The following is a 21,754-nucleotide window of genomic DNA, read 5'->3' as shown; positions in this document are numbered from 1 at the left end:
CATCACTACGTCGCTTCTTTTCATAGCTGAATAATCATTTTTTGCATGAATACACCACATTTTGCTTGCCCATTCATCAGTTGATGGACATCTGGGTTATTTCCACTTTTGGGGTATTATGAATTAATGCTGCTATGAACATTTTTTGTACAAATTTTTGTGAAAACATGTTTTCACTTCTCTTGGGTGTATCTTTAGGAGTGGAATTGCAGGTAGTAATTCTATGTTCAACCTTTTCTTTTTTTGATATGGACCCTTTTTAAAGTCTTTATTGAACTTGTAACAATATTGCTTCTGTTTTGCGTTTTGGTTTTTGGCTGCAAAGCATGTGGGAATCTCAGCTCCCTGACCACACCCATATTGCTGACATTGGAAGACAAATTCCCAACCACTGGACTGCCAGGGAAGTCCCAAGATTTAGTTTTAGCTCTTATATTTAAGTCTCTCTGTTTAAAAAAAAATTTTTTTTCTATTGTGGTAAAATATGCCTAACACAAAATTTTCCATTTTTAAGAGTGCAGTTGAGTGGCATTAAGTACATTCACACTGTTGGGCAGCCATCACCACCATTCATCTCTAGAGCTTTTTCATCTTCCCAAACTGAAACTCTGTACCCATCAAACATTAACTTTCCATTGCTTCCTCTCCTTAAAGCCCCTGGTGTCATTGGCAAAGCTCAGGAACAATTCTCGGGAAATTAAAATAGAATGTGGGTAAGGAAATAAAGGCTAACTTTTTTTCCTTTTTCCTCTGTGCTTAGTCTAGTTCCAATCGCTCACAGGGGGCTGCATGCAGAGACCTTGCATCGGCTCTTCAGACCGGAGTTCCTAGTGCAAAATGGCTGCGGCAAGCCTTGGCTCAGTGGGCCGTGTGCAGAAGTGCTGCACACGACACTCAATTCAAGATGGCGGCAGCGAGCCGTGTGCAGAGATGCTGCACCCCGCACTGCGATCTGAAGCCAGGAGCAGCGCAGCTCTGCAGAACTCCGCCCACTCCCCCCTGACCCTATAAAGCAGCCCTGCCCGCGGCCTGTCAGGAGACCCTGGACTCCAGAGCCTGAGCTTGCACCCCTTCATTCTTTGATGAAAGAAATAAAGCTTTCCCAGGTGGCGCAGTGGTACATAATCCATCTGCCAATGCAGGAGATGCAGAAGACGTGGGTTTGATCCCTGGGTCGGGAAAATACCCTGGAGTAGGACATGACAACCCACTCCAGTAATCTTGCCTGGAAAATTCCATGGAAAGAGGAGCCTGGCGGGGTTTAGTTCATGGGTTTGCAAAGAGCTGGACTCGACTGAGCATGCATGCAAACTTCTTTCAAAACTTAACTCTGTCCCATTCTTTTGACTTGAATGACTACAGGTAGGGGGACCCGTGTTGGGGCCTGACTGGAAAGGTCAGTAACCCTGGCAACCACCATCCTACTTTCTGTCTATACAAATCTGACTACTCCAGGTGCTTCTTGGGAGTAGGATCATATAGTATTTGTCTTTTTGCGTCTGGCTTCTTTTGCTTAGTTTAATGTCATTGAAGGTTCATTCATGTTGTAGCATGTGTCAGAATTTCATTCCTTTTTAAAGGTTAAATAATATTCCATGGTATGAATGGAATACATTTTGTTTATCCATCCATTTCTTAATGGACACATGGGTTGTCTCCGCCTTTGAATAAAACTGTTATGAACATTGGTGTACAAATACCTGTTCGAGGCCCCAGGTTTCAATTCTACCCAGAAGTAGAATTTCTGGATCATAACATAATTCTATGTTTAATTTTTTAAGGAGCTGTCATACTGTTCTGCACAGGAGCTGCACCATTTTACATTCACAGCCATGCACAAGCGTTCCAGTTTGTCCACGTCCTCACCAATACTTAGTATTCTCTGTTGTTTGATAATAGCCATCCTCAGGGGTGCAAGGTGATGTTTCACTGTGGTTTTGCTTTGCTTTCCCTAATAATCAGTAATGTTCAGCATCTTTTCATGAGCTGTTGCCCCTTTGTACATCTTCTTTGGAGAAACATCTATTTTTTAATTCACTTTTAAATGAAGTTTGTTGTTGTTGTCATTGACTTGTAGGAGTTCTTTACACATTCTGAGTTTTAATCTCATCAGCTACATGATTTGCAAATATTTTATCATTTCATGGGTTGCCTTTTCACTCTGTTGATAGGTCCTTTAAAGCACACAAGTTTTAAATTTTAATGAAGTCCAGTTCATCTGTTGTTTCTTTTGTTACTTGTGTGTTTAGTGTCATTTTCAAGAAGTCATTGCTGCCAAATCCAATGTCATGAAGCCGTCCCCCGTGTTTTCAGCCAACATGCCCTTGCTGCTTACCATAGGAATGGGTTGCTATGGTGATAGGAGCATGGAGTAGGGCTGTTAAGGAGGCTGCAAAGTGGAGGAGCTTGTACGCTGTCCAGGGCCAGAGCTGGCACACCCCTGCTCACGATACCAGGGGCCACCCTAAAGCCATGGAGTGTTCCAAGATTATGCCAAACTGGTCTCTGCTTTTATGGCCATTCTTGGGAACCTGGAGGGCCCAAGACTGCTGTGGGGGAGGCCGAGTCTGGTGGTGATTGCAAACAAACTACCCAGCAGCTGTAGTTTCTCTCCCAACACTGAGCAAGTCATCCTCAAATGGTTCAAAAATATATGGTGCTGAAACAGCTGAGTTTGAACCTTGGCATCCCCTCTAATGTGCTAGGTGAGCTCGAGTGTCAGATTTCTCATCTGTAAATTGGCGCTAATAATACTCCCTTCTTATAAGTTTACTGGGATGGTTAGAAGAGGCCAGTAAGGTATTTCACCACCTCCCGGCACATGACAAGTGATCAGTAGACCTGGTTTTTATGGTTATGTTTGGGCCGCTCACCCCGCCTGCCCTCAACTCCAGGACACCGACATAGCTAGGTGAGCCCATCCTTTCTGGGTCCTTCTCTCTCTGCAGCTGCCCCACCCAACCCTCTCCTTGGGTCTCTCCAGAGTGCTGAGTCACGCTGCCAGGTTCTGCCCTCCTCCAGCTGTACTCCTGGTATGACCCAACCTCTGGGGGTAGATGGGTGGGGGGGACGCAGGGCTCTGGAGCCTGACATCCCAAATTCCAAGCCTGGCACCATCACTGAGCAAATGAACGTGTCTCTCAGCCTTACTTTCCTCCCCTGAAAAGCAGGGAAGACGATGTTTATTTCTCAGAATCAACACAAGATAGTGTAGGTGGGGGTCAACAGGAGTCAGCACGAGGCAGGTGACAATTCCCCTGTGTGATGAGCGCTGGTCCTATCGCTCCGAGAACACGGAGAAGGCACCTGAACCCTGCTGGGGGGCGGGAAGGGGCCTAGGGAAGGCCTCCCGGATGAGGGCTCTGGGAGCCTTGAGGGTGCACGCAGCAATATCAGGGAGGGATGGACTTCCCTGGTGGTTAAGACTGCGCTGCCAGGGTAGGTGGCATGGGTTTGATCCCTGGTCAGAGAACTAAGACCCTGTGTGCTGCATGGTGTGGCCAAAAATTTTAAAAAAAGATTGGGGAGGAAGTCCAGGCTGGGCAAAGGCAGGGAGGAAGGACAGAGCTTGACGAATTGGTGAGTTCAGGTTGTTGGGGTTGGGGGAGATGCGGTTAAGGCCCAGTGTGGTCAAGTCCCAGAGGACCTGGTCAGCCACCACTGAGAATGACCCTTCTTGGGGGGAAACGGGTAGCCAGTGGAGGGCTTATGCAAGGAACCATGTGATCAGATTTTCATTTCAGAGATTTTTTCTGGCTGCCCTGTGGAGTGTGGCAGAAGAGGGCAGGAAGCGGCATAGAGAAACTCATGTGCTCCTTTCTAAACATCCAAGCAAGAGATGACGGAAGCCCAGACCAGGGCAGTGGCCGTGGGGCTGGGGGTGCAGTCCAGACGTATTTAGTGAGCAAGCCAGCAAGCTGAGAACCAGGACACGAACCCCGGTCGGACCCCCTCTTTCTGCCTCTGCAGATGGCCCCAGACAGCCCAGGGCCTGCTGAGCTTGGCTTCTTGGGTCTCAAGGGCAATGCATTCCTGAGCAGAGTGCCGAGAGACCCAGTTCCTGCTTCTTCGGGGACAGAGGCCCTGCTAGCCCAACACCGCCCCCTGATGGCCGAAGGCGAGGTTGCCACAGTCACCAGTCCCGCAGCCCAGGCCTGTCGCCACCTCCTCTCTGAAGCCTCCTGATGCAAAGCCCACCCACCGAGCGTGCTCAGCAAGCTCCGTGCTGTCTGCACAGATGGCCCTGGGTTCACATCTCGTCTCCTCCCTTTTAAAAAAATATTTATTTAAAAGTTAAAAAAAAATTATTTTTGGCTGCACCAGGTCTTCATTGCTGCGTGCAGGCTTTCTCTCTAGTTGCAGCGAATGGTGGCTTCTCTTGTAGAGCAAGGGCTCTAGGGTGCGGGGGCTTCGGAAGTTGCAGCTTGCAGACTCCAGAGCTCAGGCTCAGTAGTTGTGGCGCAGAGGCTTGGTTTGCTCCACGGCATGTGGGATCGTCCTGGGCCAGGAATCAAGCCCGTGTCCCCTGTACCGGCAGGCAGGGTTCTTAACCTCTGGGCCACCAGGGGAGTCCCCTCCTCCTCTTCATGTTGTTCATCGACCTGAAAAGTCTCTTCCCGCCCTGATCCTCACTCTCCCCAGCTTCTGGAGGCGAAGCTTCAGCCCAGGCCTGGTGCCCAGTTGTGGGGGCGGAGCTGGAGTAGAGTCACGTCCCACGGAGGCACAAATCCCCGGGCAGCTTTGTCCAGACCCTGGGCATCTCCACCCCACCCCCAGGAACCTAGCCGTTTGCCCAGTCCCGCTATGTGCCCCCTGCCCCAGGCTGGCGCTCCCTGGCAGGGGCCCACCGTCCCACATGGACCCTCCCTTCCCCTGAGAGGCAGGGCAGGGCCACTGCTGGGAGCTGACCAGAGTTCTGGCTCCACCTCTGCCGTTGGACATGGAGCTATTGGCCAAGGCTTTCCCGCTCATCGAGTCTTGGTTCCTGGACCTGTAAAATGGGCTATAATTCCTGGGTGCTTCAGGGTTGCATATAAAGGGTCTGTGCAAACTGGAGTGCCATGCCACGGAGCGCTGGTGAAGCTGTGACTGTCTCATGGTGATGTCCCCTTCAGCCTGGGCTTTTGGAAGGTGAGCTGGACAGCAGTGGAGATCTGAGGGGCCCGAGAGCCTTTCCAACTACATTCGAAAAACCCCTGTAGGCCCCTTGCCTCTATCCCTCCCCCTGGACCCCCCAGAAGGTCATGCGGCTTTGCAGCCAGGAGGAGGGCAGGACGGCAGGCCCTGCCTCCATTCCCCTGGGCAGGTGAGGACTGGGAGATTTTGCCATTCTTTTCTGACAAACAACAGGGCCGTTTTGCAACCTGCCTTAAAAAATGGTTTTGCTTTGTTAATAACCACCAGATGCGTACACACAGAAATGACAAACATCAGAGAGCCGTTAGCAGCGCCGCCCAAGAGCCCTTCTGGCTTCCCTCCGGCCTCAAACACCCCACAGGCGCCCTCACCCCATTCCTCCGTCTGGAAAGCCCGTTGCATCTGGTCACCCCCCACCCCCACCCCTGCCACGTCTCTCAGTTATGCCTTCAACGGTCCCATAGAATTTGGCTCCTGCCCCTCTAAGCCCACGTGATGGCACCCTCCCACTTGATAATCATAGGAGTCACTTCTGCCTCCCTCGCTGTGGGCAGCCTTCCCATTAGCGGAGTCAAATCAGTCCAGTGTCCCCAGGATACCCACGGCCTGCAGTGCCTGGCACTGGGCACTCAGTAAACATTGATGAATGAGTGAACAAACAAGAAAACAAGCTCCGGGTAAACCAGCCCCTTTCTGGGCTACTTCCTTTTTAAAGTGGTGGTTAGAAAGGTGGTTAGAAAGGCCAGGGTCAGCATTCATATCCACAAACCTCTTGTTTTTAGGCAAGGGATGTGAAGGTGGCAGGAAAGCACTGGGAGTCGCCGTCATGACAGTTGGGCCCAGTGAAACCTTGCACAGGGTCCCCCTCCCCCCGCTGGCTGTGCCCTCCACAGCCTGCCACGGGCGGTGGGAAGATGGCCCTGGTAAGCCAGGACCTGGAGGGCTCTAGATGTCCCTTCAACTGGGAGGCTGCACAGAGGGTGACCTGTGCAAGTGGGGTGATGGGAAAGCCTACCACATCCGGGATGTGGGAATGCTCTTGGACTTGAGATGCTGTGTGAATTTTTTCCTGATGGACCCAGGCCGTCCCCTTGGTGATGGTGGGGCAGTTTTTTTGTTTTTTTTTTCTTGCCAAATGATTTAAACACTCCTTTGGACCAGAGTGCCTTGCAGCATTGGCTTATGATATTCAGTTTCTTTATTTCTTTCTTTAAAGATTTTTTGAGGTAGACTATGTTTTTTTAGTGTTTATTGAATTTGTTACAACATTGCTTCTGCTTTATGTTTTGGTTTTCTAGCCCTGAGGCATGTGGGACTTTTAACTCCCCAGTCAGGGATTAAACTCACACCCCCTGCATTGGAGGGTGAAATCTTAACCACTGGACCACCAGGAAAGTACTGGCATTCAGTTAGTTTGCTTTGCATAGTGGCAGAGACCCTGCTCAGACTCTGTGCTCTATCGTTCTTGGTGGATGGAGGGCTGGGTCCGCAGAAGGAGGCCTGGGGCCTCACCTGGCTCACTGGAAGACCCCCACCTTCCCAAGCCTCATTATTTCCTTGCCTAAAACAGGCTCTGGGAAATCGAGAAACCTCTTATTAACCAGGGAAGATGAGAGCACAGAGTTTGAAAGTGGGGAAGGGACCAGAGGGGGGCTTCTTGCTGGTGAAGCACCTGGAGAGTGGGGCTCAAGGAGGCTTGCAGTCCCTGGGAAGGGCCTGGGCGGCCAGGATGCTAATACTTGGCAGCAAGGACCCCTTTCACAGGGACGTCTGGCCATTCACTCCTGGGGACGTCACCCGAGTGGCCAGCATTCCACCCTGTGGGATAGCAGTACGGGAGCAGGAATCCAGAGCCGGGGGCCGGATCTTCAGAGGTACTGGGGGCCGCTGGCCTGGCCCAGCCAGAGGGCAGGGGGCAGGGTGCAGGGTCGTGGGGCAGCACTCTCAGGCCCTGGTGGATGGCTTCATTGACAACTAGAGTCAACCTCAGAGCCACAGTCAGCTTGGCAGCTTCCTGCTGGGTGCAGTCCTTCCAGCAGAGCCGGCAGTGATCCTGACTGTGGGCTGTGGGCCCCAGGAGAGCCAGCCATTGAGGAACAAAGCCTTCACTGGCCTGCTGCTGAGTCGCATTTGGGGCGCGGGAGGGGAAGGGTTGGCAGCCGACCTTCAGCTGTCCCCCTGGTGAGACGCAAAGATGGAGGAAAAGCCTGATGGTTCTCCTAAGGAGCAAGTCTGAGTCCAGGCTGGGTGCCCTGGGATGGCAGCTCCACTCTGCACCCCAGCACGCCCACTGCATCTCCCTCCAGCTCTGCTTGGGTCCTGGCCCCACTCAGAGCCAGAAAGAAACCAGGCTGGAGGTCGGCTGGATCACAGCGGGTGGGGACGGGGTGAGAGACAAACTGGGAATTCCCGGGAGACTCGGCTTTGCGGAAGGCTGAGTGTGGCTCTTCACTGATGGCTCACTCTCTATTTCTGATTTTCCCTCCAAAGGCGGTAGAGCCAACCTGGAGAGCTGACGCTCTGCCAGAACAGAGACCGCCCCCCCCCCCCCCCCCGCCGCTGCCCGCCACCCCCCCCCCCCGCAGGCCTGCCCATCCCTCTCCCCAGCCGCCTTCAGCCAGCCCTGCGGTGCATCCCTGCTGAGCCCCTACGTGCGGAGAATGGGGCTTCCCTGCTCTTCAGGCCTGAGCAGTGCTCCCTGCAGCCGGGGCTCAGGCACACCTCCACCAAACCAGGGCCAGGCGTGGGTGTGCCCTAGGATGCGGGGACCTTGTCGGGAAGGACACAAGGGCAGGTTCTGCAGGCAGGATCTTTCCTCCTGGACACTGGCTCTCTGTGAACAGGGGATGGGGTGTCTGCCAGGATCTTCCCGTGATCCACACACCGGGGGTCCCCTTCCTGCTGGGCCACCGAGCCAGGCGGGCCCACAAGGAGCTGAGACAGCGAGGTGAGGTGAGGTGGGAGGCTCTCCGTGGTCCCCTCCAGCACCGCTCTGCCTGGAAGGGCAAAGACAGAGCAGGGTGCTGAGGGGTCGGAGAGCTCGGGCACAGGGGCGGCGGGGTCTTCACTGCAGTGGGGACTGTCTTGAGTCCTCGAGACCCTGAATCTTCTCCTCGGAGGCCTTGTCGGGGAGCAGCACCTCTACGGTGTAGCTGATCTTCTTGGCGTGTATCAGGCTGTAGGTGTTGTCGAAGCGCAGGACGTCTGCAGAGACAGAGGAGGAAGCAGGCAAAGCGAGCCCAGCATACCTGCACACCCGGGTGCTCTTGGGAAGGGGCCGCCCAGGACCGTGGGTGGGGCGGCCGGGTCAGCCATGGCCTGGCTCCCAGCCCATCCCTCCCGACTCTCTCCTTGGCTGATGCTTGTGCTAACCACGGGAGTCACAGTAACCACCAGCACGCATCAGCCCGTCTATGGGCATCACGTCAGGGCTCACAGCTCCCTGAGTCCTCAAAGTGGCCCCACGGAAAGTATGATCATAGCCATGTTGTGGACAAGGAAATGGGCTTATGGAGGTTTATGAGACCTTCTGATGATTCCAGAGCAAGTGAGGGGAGGGACTGGGATTCCCTTATCCTGATGTTCCAACCCAGAGCGGATCCCTACTTTCCCCATCAGTCACTTTCTCGTGTCTTTAAAAAAATTTATTATTTTTAAAAAATATTTTTATTTTACTTATTTAGCTGCACCAGGTCTTAGCATTGGCATGGAAAGACTTTTCTGTGGCATGCAGGATCTAATTCCCCGATCAGAGATCGAACCCAGGTCTCCTGCACTGGGAACGCAGAGTCTCAGCCACTGGACCACCTAGGAGGTCCCTAAACTTTTTATTAAAAAAAAAAAAAAACTTCTGGGTCGTTTTGTGCAGCATGTGGGATCCTAGTTTGTCAAACCGGTGGACAACAAGATCCTATTTCCGGGCTGTGTGCTCAGATAGGCATGGCAGCCCTCCCATACCTGGGCATCGTTGGGAGGGGCCCAGAGCCCAGGCAGGTGGTGGGCTGTGACCCCTGCATTGGAACTGCAGAGTCCTAACCACTGGACCACCAGGAAGTCCCTCTTATGTCTCTTTTAGAGGCATTTTGTTCGCTGCCAAGGTCCAACACGATCTGGATCTGATGAGCCATACAGGTTTCTGTCTGCACCCTTCTAATCCCTGCTTTGCACAGAAAAGTGAACTGTGCATGACTGGCTCATATGCTCAGTCGTGTCTGACTCTTTGTCACCCCACAGACCGTAGACCACCAGGCTCCTCTGTCCATGGGATCTCCCAGGCAAGAATACTGGAGTGGGTTGCCATTTCCTCCTCCACGGGATCTTCCCAACCCAGGGATCAAACCCATCTCACGCCTCCTACATTGGCAGGTGGATTCTTTACCACTAGCGCCACCTGGGAAGCCCTGGCTGAGCCCATTCTCCTTCTCCAGGGAACATCAACCTTGGGTCTCTCTTCTCCTAGTGCTATTCCCTGCAGAGGCAGGAGGTCAGCGATGGCCCTGGGCAACACCGCTTCTGCCAAAACTGACCAGCCCGAGAGGCCTGGGAGTGGGGGACAGACACCTGGAAGGGTCATCTCCTCGGGTGGTCCACGCAGGCGGGCAGCCTGGGAGCCCTGACGCTGAGCCCATGGCTGTTTTCCAGCTGTCTCTCATTTAGCCTGTCGAGTGCGGTGAGGGGTCTTCCCAGGAGCTGAGTCCACGGGGCTGCGAGCCCTGCTCTCCACCACACCTCTCCGCTCCTGTACCCACACCTGGGAGCCTCTCCTCAGATCCAACATCTGAAGCTGATGCCCCGGCGTCCAGGGTATCTAGGGGCTTGCACAGAGCCCCCCCACACCCACCCTGAGAGCTGGAAATTGGAGCAAACAGAGGGGCCAGACCGGCAAGAGATGTCAGATCATTTCTCCACCATGAGGAGGAAAGCGACCCCAGTGAACCCTGTAGCTCTTACAGACACCGGCTTCCGTGCAGGTGAGACTCCCGTCCTCGGGCACCATGTGGGCATTGTAGCGCTGGCTGGCCAGCACCTCCGTCATCTCCCCAGCCCGCTGCCGCTCCCCCATCTTGGTCTTCAGGAAAACCCCGAAGCCGATGTCCCCTCCGTCCGACGCGAACTGCCACCTGCAGGAGACAGGGCCCCACTGACCGCCACCTGCCTGGGCTCTGGGCCCCTCCTGACCACACCCAGGTGTGTGTGGGGGGGCGCCGTGCCCACCTGAGCACGCACCCCGGAAACAGGATCTCGTTGTCCACCTGCAGGGAGGAGCCTCGGCCCACGGTCGCCTGGTGGTCGTACTGCACCCTCACGTGGTTGCGCAGGTAGTAATGCTGGGGCACGTCGCCCCCGTAGTTGATCTGCAGGCGAGGGTGGTGAGCGGGCATCGCACCACGGCCATCTCCCCTCCCTGCCTGTCCTCTGGGCACCGGACCTTGGTCAGGCACTTGGGGTTGCCATCGGGGTCGGTCATGGTCCCCCCGAACTCCACGGGCAGCTGGTCGGGGCTGATGAATTTCAGCAACTCTTGCTTCCAGTTGCCTGTGGGGACAAAAGTGGGGCTCTTTTAGGAGGGGAGTCAGGGGCTCAACAGAGGGCAGTGGGGCCAAGTCCAGGGAGAGACCTGATGTGTCCTACACTGGCTCCCCCAGGCACCAACTCCTGAGAACACCCAGGAGCTCTGCATGGCCACCCAGGCCATTGTCTAGGGCCCGAAGCCTCGAATGAGAGTGCAAAGGTCACTGAGGGTTGGGCCAAGGTCAGGGCCTGAGTAAAGAGGAGGAGCTACAGGGAAATGGAGCCTCTGGCATCAGCCTCTGCTTCCAGGCAGATGCAGAGGCGTCACAGCTGGGAGGCCGGGTCACTCACCTCCCATAATCACCATCTTCCTTCGGGTCTCCTCACCCATGAACGACTTGACCAAGTTGAAGGCCACGGGGAACAGCTTGGGGGCTGGAACACACAAACTCCCTTGAGAAGCTGAAACGGAGAGGACCTGGATACACAGGGTCACAGCCAAGGGCATGGGTGGGACAGAGGTTGGACAGACCTAGATGCTGCCATTTCCTTCTGTGAGACCTTCAGGGACTCACTCACTCACCCTCTGAGGCTTAGCACTCCTAACTGAAAAGTGGAGATCAAATGAAACAATAAATGGTTGCCTCCTCTTCCCCTGTGGTAGGGCATCAGCAATGGTGATTCCCCAGGGGCGCCTCTTCCTTTCCACACTCACGGTTTGCCCACGTTGCCTTGGCACCCTCTTGGGTGCAAGTAGGGGGCATCTGCATTCAACCTCATGTTCCACCAGGACGACTCAAGCTTACTGGGTGCTTTCTATGGGCCAGGCTCTGTGCTACACTTTCCCCACAGACTATCTCATGTAACCTCACAGCTGTCTTATAGGGAAGGTGCCACTGTATCCCCATTTTACAGAATGGGAAAACAGGCTCAATGAGGTGACGCTGATTTGCTCCATAGACTTGATGGGAAGCCAGATCATCTGACCCTAGAACACATGCAGCGAGCCCTTTGTCATATAGCCGCTGCAGGCACAGACTGCACTCCATGGATTCTCAGTCCATGGCCTCTCTGATGCCAGTCCCCAACCAGGTCGGTAAAGAAAATTACAGTAAACATTTAGAGACATGGCGTATTTGACATTGCTGCAGCACACGAGAGCGTGATTTTGTATATTCCAAAAGAATCAGCAAGGGACTGAGCTGAACAAAGAAAGGCCCATTCTCCACCCAGGAGGGTTTGACAGTCCCTGGTCTGGGTGGCTTCCCCGCTGTCCCCCTCCCCTATTCCTCACCCTTCCCACCCCAGGAGGTCATCCCCATCATGGGCTCACCTCGAACAACAATTAAATTCTTCATTGTCTCCGGATAATTTGCTTCCAGAATGGCAAAAAACTGTGGGGTCAAGAAGAGTCTGAGCGAAGCCAGCTTCCAACACCTCCAGCCCCCAGATTTCTGCGGCCCCTGATGCTGCTGGAACCCAAGAGCACCCCCCCGACCCCAGGAGCCCATCCCCTCCTCCCCGGGAGCATGGCTGTCATCCTCAGTGGAGCTCTTGTTCAGACTCTTTCTCCCTGGAGGGTGGATCCCCAGGTCAGCTTCACTGGCTGCTGTCTGCGGCCCCTGGGAAGTGACCCCTCCTCCATGGACCGGAAGCTGGTGGGGCAGTGTGGCTCCCTGTTGGCTTTGAGCCAGCGGCCAACCTCACCTGCTGGTAAACCTCCACTGCTGGCTTCCACAGGTGTCTCAGGCTCAGCCCTTCCATGTCAAAGACCATCACAGCCGTGTCGACCCTCCTGCCCAGCTGCACAGGACACAGCAGGAACTCGGGTCAGATGATGGCTCCAGCCAGGAGATCCTGGCCAGAGAGCGCCCCTGAGGATCCCTCCCTCCACCGTCCTGCCCCCTCCCCCAGCTGCCCACAGCATTTTCCAAACAGACAGAGCCCATCCAGGGTCTAAGGAGGTGCCACCTCTGAGCCTTAGCGTGGTGGCCTTCACACACTGCTCAACACTGTAGCCTGGAATGAGTTAACTGTGATTAAAGACATCATTTGTTCACTGGGCATCTTCACATACAGTAGTATACTTGTCAGCCAGCGATGCAGCCCCACAGGTGAATCCAAGCCAGAACTGCTGCTGGGGGGGCTGTGTGGCTTTGAAAGTGTTAGTCGCTCAGTCATGTCTGACTCTGAGCCCAGGGACTGCAGCCCGCCAGGCTCCTCTGCCATGGACTTCTCCAGGCAGGAATACTGGAGTGGGTTGCCATTCTCTCCTCCAGGGGATCTTCCCAACCCAGGGATCGAACCTGGATCTCCCTGCATTGCAGGCAGATTCTTTACTATCTGAACCAGCAGGCCTTGGGTGGATTTTTAATCCCTTTGACCCTTACTTTTTACCTCTGTAAGATGGGGATAATTCCAGGCCCTGAGAGGTCTGTGAGGATTCAACGAACCCAGGGTCCGGCGCTTGGCCAGTGCCTGTTAAATCTTAACAGATACTAACTAGCACCACCGTGACTTTAACTGCTGGCTCCGACTGGGAACGTCTGTGAGGTTGGAGACACTGCTTTGAGCCTATACGTGAGCCATCTTACATGAGAACACACAGGCACGACACACAGCATCAGGTAATTCTCTCCTGCCCGCCACAAATCTCGGTGGAGGATCTATTTTGTGCCCCGCTCTGTGCCAAACGCTGGGGATGCAGGCCCTGCCCTTGTGTGGAATCCCATGAGGACACATATATATTAGCCATAATATCCCACAGTGCCGTAACAGCTTTAGACACTTAGACTCACAAAACCAACCTGGCCACACTTGGCGTTAGATTCCCTCTGAGGGCTAGTGACCAGGAAACACAGAGTCAGGGGCCAGGAGAAGCCCTGCAAAGGAGGGTGTGGTCCTTCTTGGCTTAGAAGCCCCGTGCCCCACATATTTTGGTAGTAACTCCCTAGAGGCACCAGGGATGTGCCCAGATTGAAGGGTCACCAGCTTCTGGGGATGCCCAAAGCAATGGCTCCCCCATCAAGGTTCATAGTTACACAATCAAGGGACATCTTTTCTGTAAGCAAAGCTGACCACCCACTGTTCCCAGGGATCCAGGGGAACAGAGCTAGAGGATTCATAGCACCAAGGCCAGCATCTCACCCAAGGTCAGAGGGGAAGGGCTTTGGCCACACTTGGTGCACACCAGCAGAGAATGGCATGCATGTGTTAGACGCTCGTGCAAGGGTGACTGCAAGTGAAGCAGAGCCCAGTGTGCTGAAGGCTAGGGAGGAGCAGGTGCCTCCCTCGCCAGTCCTGGTACCCACCTTTAGACAGACGGGACCCACCACGTGCCCTCTACACGCTCGCATACCTTCTGACTCTGCTGCTCACACTCGTGCAAAAGCAGCTCGCAGACCCTGATGCGCTTCCGGATCAGCTCCTGCTTGGAGGCTGACAGGAGGAGGCCCCTGGGGTCCATGGTCCCAATGATGTCGAACCACACGGGGCAGCCCTCGTAGTCGTAACCGCACAGGCCGCCGGCGTCGTACCGCTGGACCACCTGGACACGGGGTGAGGTCCCAACTCGAAGCAGCCCACCAGGCCAGGTCCCCGCTCCCTTGGGCGGCTGGACGTGATGGGTGAGTTGAGGGGGTGGCAGTGGCCTGGGGGACCCCACGTGGGCTCACCTCTGAGGGCTTCCACTCGAGGATGTTGTCCAGGTCCTGTTGCTTGCGGAACTCCATGTGCTGTGGAGACACGGCTGGACTTGCAGACTGCCTGCCCCAGAAGTCACAGGCCACGCCCCTCTGCCCACGGACACCAGGATCCTACCAGAGCCACCCCAGGTGCCACCAACATAGGACTGGGGCCGGGAATGCCAGGACGAAGGCTGTGGGGGACCCGGGTCTGAGGCAGAAAGGGATGGAGGGGGAAGGACTGGGCAAGAGTCCCCGGCCTCTGTCGATAATCCCTGGGGATAATTCCTGGGGTGCAACGTGTAGGAGACAGGATGCTTGCGAGCACAGGGTCTCACCTTACGGAGCATGTCCTCTGATTTCTGCAGGTCAAAGTTCCGGGCTGCAAGAAGAAGGCGTGGTAAGAGGAGGCTGGAGGTAGAATGCAGCCTAAGCCATTCTCTGACAGCTCATAAAGAGATAAGCTCCGGGGGCAAGGAGGGTACACCTTCCTGATGCTCCAGGAATACACTGGGGGTCTGGAATTTTTTTTAAAAAAAGAAGCAAGGATCTTTAATCCTCTCGAAGACTGTGGAAGGCCCCTGATTTCATTTTCCAGGCCTTAAAAAAAAAAAAAAAACTTTATTGAAGTGTAGTTGATTTATAATGTCGTATTAATTTCTGCTCTACAGCAAAGTGATCCAGTTATACATACATATATGTTCTTTTTCATAATGGTTTACTATAGGATACTGAATATAGTTCCCTGTGCTATACAGTATCCAGGCCTTTATTTTTTAGATATTTATGTATTTGGCTGTGCTGGGTCTTAGTAGCAGCACACTGGCTTTTGAGTCTTTGTTGCAGCACGTGGGATATTTAGTTGTGGTGTGCGAACTCTTAGTTGAGGCATCTAGCATCTAGTTCCCTGATCAGGGATCAAACCAGGGCCCCCTGCATTAAGAAGGAGCTCAGAGACTTAGTCACTGGACCACCAGAGAAATTCCTCCAGGCCTTTTAAACTTGTTCACTCTAGAGCTGAGCTAGCCTGCAATATTTAACATCCCCCAGGGAGCAGAGATGCCCCTGGTGTTAGGAGGGGTAAGAGCATGGGCTTTGGAGTCAGATTTGAGCTTAAACTCTAGTTTTGTCCTTTTATTTGCTGTGCAACCATGAGTAAGTCACTTACATTCTCTGAGCCTTAGTTTATCTGGGACTATCATTTTAAGAGTTATTCAAAGGATGTCATGAAGGACTTTTGTCTTATAAATAAAATTTGAACCTTTTCTGATGCCCTTTTCTGCATTGAGATAGCCATATAATTTCTTTTCTTTAACTCCATTAATGTGTTCGATGACACTGATAGGTTCTCCTTTCTTTTCTTTTTTTTGGCTGCGTGACTTGTGGGATCGTCCTGATTAGGGAGTGAACCAGTGACCCCTGAAGTAGAAGCTCTAAGTCTAACCATTGGACCACCAGGGAATTCCCTAGGTTTTCTGATGTTGAACTCTTCTTGCATACCCAAGATAAACTCTCCTTGATACTGTTGCATGATTTTAATACCTTCTTGGATTCTGTTATGTAATATTTTATTTAGACTTCTTGAAAAGCAGAGATATTACTTTGCCAATAAAGGTCCGTCTAGTCAAGGCTATGGTTTTTCCTGTGGTCATGTATGGATGTGAGAGTTGGACTGTGAAGAAAGCTGAGCGCTGAAGAATGGATGCTTTTGAACTGTGGTGTTGGAGAAGACTCTTGAGAGTCCCTTGGACTGCAAGGAGATCCAACCAGTCCATTCTGAAGGAGATCAGCCCTGGGATTTCTTTGGAAGGAATCATGCTAAAGCTGAAACTCCAGTACTTTGGCCACCTCATGCGAAGAGTTGACTCACTGGAAAAGAGTCTGAAGCTGGGAGGGATTGGGGGCAGGAGGAGAAGGGGACGACAGAGGATGAGATGGCTGGATGGCATCACCGACTCAATGGACATGAGTCTGAGTGAACTCCGGGAGTTGGTGATGGACAGGGAGGCCTGGCGTGCTGCTATTCATAGGGTTGCAAAGAGTCGGACACGACTGAGTGACTGAACTGAACTGAACTGAACATCTACATTAGTAAGTGAAATGAGCCTAGAATTTCCTTTTATCGTCCTTGGCTAGCTTGGGAATCAAATGTACCCAAGCCTCATAAAATAAATCTCACTCTTTCATATATTTGAAAACAACTCAAACAATTTGTATACCTAAGAAATTAGCTGGTCTTAAAACTGGAGAAATTCACCTGCAAAGCCATTTGTGGTCTGAGTTTGGAGGGGAGGGGACGTTTTTATTACCATTTAAATGTCTTTCATATTTACTGATCATCGAGGGTTTTCTTTTTCTTCCTCCAGGAATGTAGCCATTTAGATTTTCAAATTTGTTAGTGCATAATCATACCTGATATTCTTTTATTGACTTTAAAAAAATCTGTGAGATGTCTCTAGGAGATTTTTCTATTGAGAACCAGAGTATGGTTTCTGGTCCTATAGACAGTGGTTTGGACACTGCTACTGGGTCCTCTAAACTTTTTTACTATGTGTCAGACTGGGAGTACCGGGCAGGCACAGTCCTCTTGGAATTGGCATCCAAGAGGGAGAGATGGACCCAGACGAGGGATCCGGACAAAGGAAAACAAAGGAATCAGCCTCAGAGGGTGGGGAAGGCTCCTCCGCTTCCAGCTGAGCTCAGCCCTGGCCTTTGACCCTGTCTGTAGCCTGCGATGCTGAGAGAAGAGCTGAGCTGAAGGGGGCGGGGCCGCATCAGCAGATCAGCTACATTGCGAAGGGGAGGCCTCTGATGCCTGCACCCTCTTCCTATCTTAGGTCCTTTTCCTTCCCCTGACCCAGCCACCTGCAGTGCATACGATTTCACTCTTTTATCTAAGACCCACGAGGTACCTGAAAAGCTGATTTTTAAACCCAAAAAGATTCAAAGGAGGAGGAGAGAGGTCTGAGGCTGTATCAAGTGGCTTTAAGAAACCTACCATCTCCAAAATGGTCCAGATGAACATATTGGCAGAGCAGGAATAAAGGTGCAGATGTAGAGAACGGATGTGTGGACTCAGGGGACGAAGGGGAGGCTGGGATAAACCAAGAGAGCAGCCCTGACACATATACACGCTGTGCAAAGCAGACAGGAGCTCGGGGCCCGTGACCACCCAGAGGGGTGGGATGGGGATGGGTGCTCAGGGCCCCGTGATGACCTAGAGGGGTGGGAGGGGGGATGGGTGCTCGGGGCCATGTGATCACCCAGAGGGGCGGGATCGGGGGTGGGTGCTCTGGGCCCTGTGATCACCTAGAGGGGTGAGAGGGAAGTGCAAGAGCAGGGCATATATGTATACATAGAACCGAATCACTTTGTTGTACAGCAGATACTAACCGCATTGTAAAGCAGTTATACTCCACATTAAAAAAAAAAAAGAAAAGAAATCTACTGTTCCAACTCCTTTTTTAGCTTGGGTGGGGAAAAAGACATTAAAATGACATTAAAAATGAAATAGAAACTGCCTCAGCCAAGAGTGCCTGAAGAGACAGGACAAGAAAATGGAATGTGGTGTCTTGGATAGGATCCCGAAATGGAAAAACACTAAGCAAATCTAAATAAAACACAGATCTTAATTACTAATCACATAGCAATAATGGCTCATTAAAGGTCACAGACATACATATGAAAGTCAAGTGTTCGTGTGCAGCATCTATGGGAACTTTCTGTACTCTCTTCACAACTTTTCTGTAAATCTTTTTAGAATGGTTCTAAAAAATAAAGTTTGTAAATAAACAATAATTAAAAAAAAAACAACAACCAACAATCAAATGAAACAGAACAGAAGGGAGGCCTTCCTCTGTGCAGGCTCTGTGTGCGCCCATGACCTCAGGTCTGACTCCCAGCATCTTGAAGGTAGAGACCAGTATTACACAGGCCAGGAAAGCGAGGCAGCTTGTATGGGCACCCTGCTAGCAATCACTGTTCTGTCTGATTCCAGCCTGGCTTCTGACTTCTCTCCTGGCTCAAGCTCAAAAGCCATTCCATGGGATATGCTGAGATGACATGAATTTTCTCCCTAAGTTCTAGGGTGGTTTCTGTCACTCTAACTATTCTGCACTACTGCGGCTGTTCCTAGAGGAAATTCCTCCTCTGCCTTTAATTACACCCACTCTCTGAATGCTCACTGGGCACTTGGTGTCAGATCCCTGAGAGGATGACACTTGAAGCCCTGTCTTCAAGGAGCTGGAGACAGACCCAAGGGCAAGTCCTGAAGACAGTTCAGTGGTATTTACTCAAGACCTGGCCAGGCCTGTCATCCTGAGAACTTCCCAGGCGTTACCTCTAACCTCACCTCACCCTGTTGCCCACCATGCCAGGCACTACACCCTCTCATTTAATTCGTAACAACCCTTGGGGAGGTGGCCTCATGCCCACTTTATGGATGAAGAAACTGAGGCGCCGTAAGATTTTTGTGCTGCGCTGATTTGGACGGGAACTGAGATTCCAGCCCACTCTTCGGGGCTGTCCCCCAAAGTCTCCCACCTGCTTTCCTGAAGCAGCACCCCCATTCCTTGCCACCCTGTCAGCCTCCACCAACCCCAGCTGGCCTCACCTCGGAGCCAGCGCAGGAGGAAGTGGTCATCAGCCTTGGGCAGCGTGGGGAGCAGGTCCTGAAGGTTGTCCCGGAACTGAGGGAGGGGATACGATGGTCAGAGGTGCTCCCATAATCCCAACCCTGTCCCAGACCTTCCCAGTCTCAGTCCGCCGGTCAGTCTTGCCCAGGGACCCTGCAGAGTTAGCAGCACATGCCCGGACCAGGTTGCGACCTGGGAATGGGCCAGCCCTCAGCCCACCATGGCAGGAAGAGTTGGCTCCTTCTCAAACCTGAGGAGTTCTTTGCCCCACAAGACCCTTGTTCCGTAGGTTCGAGGGAGGGTTGTGCCATCTCTGTTTTTATAAACATCCCTGGTGAATCTGATGCAGGCCCACCAGAACATTCTGGAGACATTGCCTGGATATTGCATCATGAGGGTCTGGACTTGGAAGCAAGTAGCTTAACCTTTCTGAGCCTCAGTTTCCTTGTCTGTGAAGTGGGGATAATGATACATTTGTGCCAGTCAAAGGAGTTTGTGAAGGTAAAGGCTTTAGATTCAGGCCTGGCTTGCAGCAGGTGACAGATGTGAGGCTCACAAACCAGGAGCCTCAAAAGAAACCCTTCTCCAGCGTCTGAAGCTGCCCTTTCACAGGCTTAAGGTGTGAGCCACGGTTGTGATTGGAGAAGGAAATGGCAACCCACCCCAGTATTCTTGCCTGGAGAACCCATGGACAGAGTCAGCCTGGTGGGCTACAGTCCATAGCGTCTCAAAGAGTCAGGCGTGACTGATCGACTGAACAGCAACAGTTGTGATACCCTCCTGTCCCCAGCGTTGCCACCCTGAATGCACAGCTTCCAGTCTCTGGCCATCTGCAAACTGATTTTTTTTTTTTTTTTTTTTTGTGGCCATGCCACAGGGTTGTGGGATCTTAGTTCCCTGACCAGGGACTGAACCCAGGCCACAGCAGTGAGTCCTAATCGCTGGATTGCCAAGGAATTCCTGGCAAACAGAATTAATGCTGTAGCACCTAAGACCTCCTCATGGTTTCGACACTAGCAGGGGAGGCCCAGACTTCCCTGGTGGCACAGACGGTAAAGCGTCTGCCTACAATGCGAGAGACCGGGGTTCAATCCCTGGGTTGGGAAGATCTCTTGGAGAAGGAAATGGCAACCCACTCCAGTATTCTTGCCTGGAAAATCCATGGACAGAGGAGCCTGGTAAACTACAGTCCATGGGGTCCCGAAGAGTCGGCCACGACTGAGCGACTTCACTTTCACTTTAGGTCAGTCCCATAGGGCTGTCTTGATAGCACCAATCCCCACCCCCACCCCCCACCCCCATTTCCCTTTAATGAAAACATTAACAATAGGGAGAAGGCTTGCCGCCTGGGGATTCAGAAAGCCACAGAGAGAAACCAAACAAATAAAGGTTGCAATCTGGGCAGGAGACCTGGGCGGCTGTCTACCCAAGTCTGCCTCAGTGCAAAAGGCAGGGCCGCCCTCCTCCACCTTCCTCAAGGGACAGGCGCCGGCAGAGGTGGAGAGCAGGACTGAGTCGCAGAGAGGCCCAGAGAGGGGGGCTCCTGGGCCAGGTGGGTGCCCAGCTCCCTGCACAACCTGTGCGCTGGAGCCGAAGCTCTGGACGCCCACTCTCCAGGGTCCCCTTTCGCGGCTGTGCCCCGGGGGCTGCTCGGCCCCTGCCCAAGCCTCCCCCCTCCCAAGTTCCTCACCCGGGTCAGCGCCTCCTGCTGCTGGGGGCTCAGGTCCCCAACTCGGCCGCTCATGGTGCCCTGAGCGCCGGTGTCCAGGACGAGTCTGCCCTCCCCGCCGCCTGGGCTGTTTTTGCTGGGTGGGTCGGATATTGGTCCCGCCCCCACGGCCTGGAGAGCACGCCTCCTTCCCCGACCCGTCCCGCCAGCTTTGCGCCTCTGCTCAGGGACTTTTCCCACAGTCGCTAAGGCACACCCTACCCGGGGCAGGGAGGTGACCTGCTCCAGAGGGATCCCAGAGCACAGACTCTAGGCGAGTGTCGGGGGGTGGGGAGGGCCACCAGGCTCCTCCCATCTCCCGGCGACCTCATCCCAGGGGCTCCCACAGGGTCCCAAGGGACAGGCAAGACAGGGGGGCATCAGAGACACGTGGGCAACTTTCAGGGATCACACCAGATCTCCTTCCCAACAAACTTAATAAATTTGGCTCACCCCTCCAGGTGGTAACGTACCTTTCTGCCAACCTGCCCCTGGTCTTGAGGACAGGCTGGGTGCTTGCCAGTGCTCCCTAGCCCGTAGGAGCTCAGGTAAATGCAGAATGGTTTCAGCCTTCAAGACAGCCTGGAGGAGGGCCTTCCCTGGTGGTCCAGTGGTTAAGACTCTGCTCTGCCAGTGCAGGGGGTGCGGGTTCCATCCCTGGTTGGGGAACTAGGATCCCACATGCCCTGAGGTTTGGCCAAAAAAAAAAAAAAAAAAGATCTGGATGATTGCACAAGGCAACCCAAGATGGGCTCCTAATCATAGTTATTACTGTCGAGACTCACCAGAGCAATGACCTGCAGGGGTAGAGAGCTAAAAATGCACCCTCCCTCCCCAGGGTGAGCTCCTCAGCCCAAAGGCTGGGACTTGGAGGTGGCAGTGGGCAGATGGCAGCCCCGGGCGGGTGGTGGAGGGTTGGGAAGCCCAAGGAAGGGAAGCCCAGTGCTAGGCAGTTGACACAAGTGTCCAGGGTGGCATCCGAGAGCCAGGCAGAGGTCACCAGGGACGGTGAGAAAACCCAGGTTGCCTGGGCAGGAATTTTCGAGGGAGAGGAGCAGGCGGGAGGTGAAGGGGAAGAGGGT

The 21,754-nt window shown here is 53.3% G+C and overlaps 1 protein-coding gene and 2 long non-coding RNA genes across 5 annotated transcripts; 2 read left to right on the top strand and 1 right to left on the bottom strand.

The window, feature by feature from the left end:
- Positions 1-5,777: 5,777 nt before the first annotated feature.
- LOC112579898 (SEC14-like protein 4) lies at positions 5,778-20,792 on the bottom strand. Of its 3 annotated transcripts, XM_044929951.2 has the most exons (13): positions 20,655-20,774; positions 18,943-19,018; positions 18,010-18,097; positions 14,669-14,712; positions 14,322-14,381; positions 14,006-14,194; positions 12,355-12,450; positions 11,981-12,041; positions 10,999-11,109; positions 10,565-10,671; positions 10,351-10,490; positions 10,087-10,256; positions 5,778-8,340 (listed from the first exon to the last, which is right to left on the bottom strand). In XM_044929951.2, the coding sequence occupies exons 2-13, from the start codon at positions 18,970-18,972 to the stop codon at positions 8,201-8,203; spliced, it is 1,236 nt and encodes a 411-aa protein (XP_044785886.2). In that variant the 5' UTR covers positions 18,973-19,018; positions 20,655-20,774; the 3' UTR covers positions 5,778-8,200. The 3 variants fall into 3 exon arrangements, with proteins under 3 accessions (XP_044785886.2, XP_044785885.2, XP_044785887.2); XM_044929950.2 differs by lacking the exon at positions 18,010-18,097 and having other exon boundaries at positions 5,797-8,340; positions 20,655-20,792; XM_044929952.2 differs by lacking the exon at positions 18,010-18,097 and having other exon boundaries at positions 5,810-8,340; positions 10,999-11,082; positions 20,655-20,792.
- LOC123329900 lies at positions 9,446-12,713 on the top strand. The gene is made up of 3 exons (XR_006640125.1): positions 9,446-10,106; positions 12,030-12,239; positions 12,388-12,713. It is a non-coding gene; the product is annotated as an uncharacterized LOC123329900 (long non-coding RNA).
- Positions 14,342-15,989, top strand: LOC102411897. The gene is made up of 3 exons (XR_328590.3): positions 14,342-14,480; positions 14,699-14,730; positions 15,732-15,989. It is a non-coding gene; the product is annotated as an uncharacterized LOC102411897 (long non-coding RNA).
- Positions 20,793-21,754: the final 962 nt, after the last annotated feature.

The sequence above is a fragment of the Bubalus bubalis genome, chromosome 17, assembly GCF_019923935.1.
Source record: "Bubalus bubalis isolate 160015118507 breed Murrah chromosome 17, NDDB_SH_1, whole genome shotgun sequence".
NCBI lineage: Eukaryota > Metazoa > Chordata > Mammalia > Artiodactyla > Bovidae > Bubalus > Bubalus bubalis.
The sequence above is the reverse complement of the archived record's forward strand: the minus strand, read 5'-3'. Positions and strand labels throughout refer to the sequence as shown.

Coding starts and splice junctions, on each gene's coding strand:
- LOC112579898 (XM_044929950.2), bottom strand. CDS start 20,708: ATGAGCGGCCGAGTTGGGGACCTGAGCCCCCAGCAGCAGGAGGCGCTG. Junction 10,491..10,564: donor ACCCCAAGTGCCTGACCAAG/GTCCGGTGCCCA, acceptor CCTCGCCTGCAG/ATCAACTACGGGGGCGACGT. Junction 8,341..10,086: donor CTGCACGGAAGCCGGTGTCT/GTAAGAGCTACA, acceptor CTGTCTCTGCAG/ACGTCCTGCGCTTCGACAAC.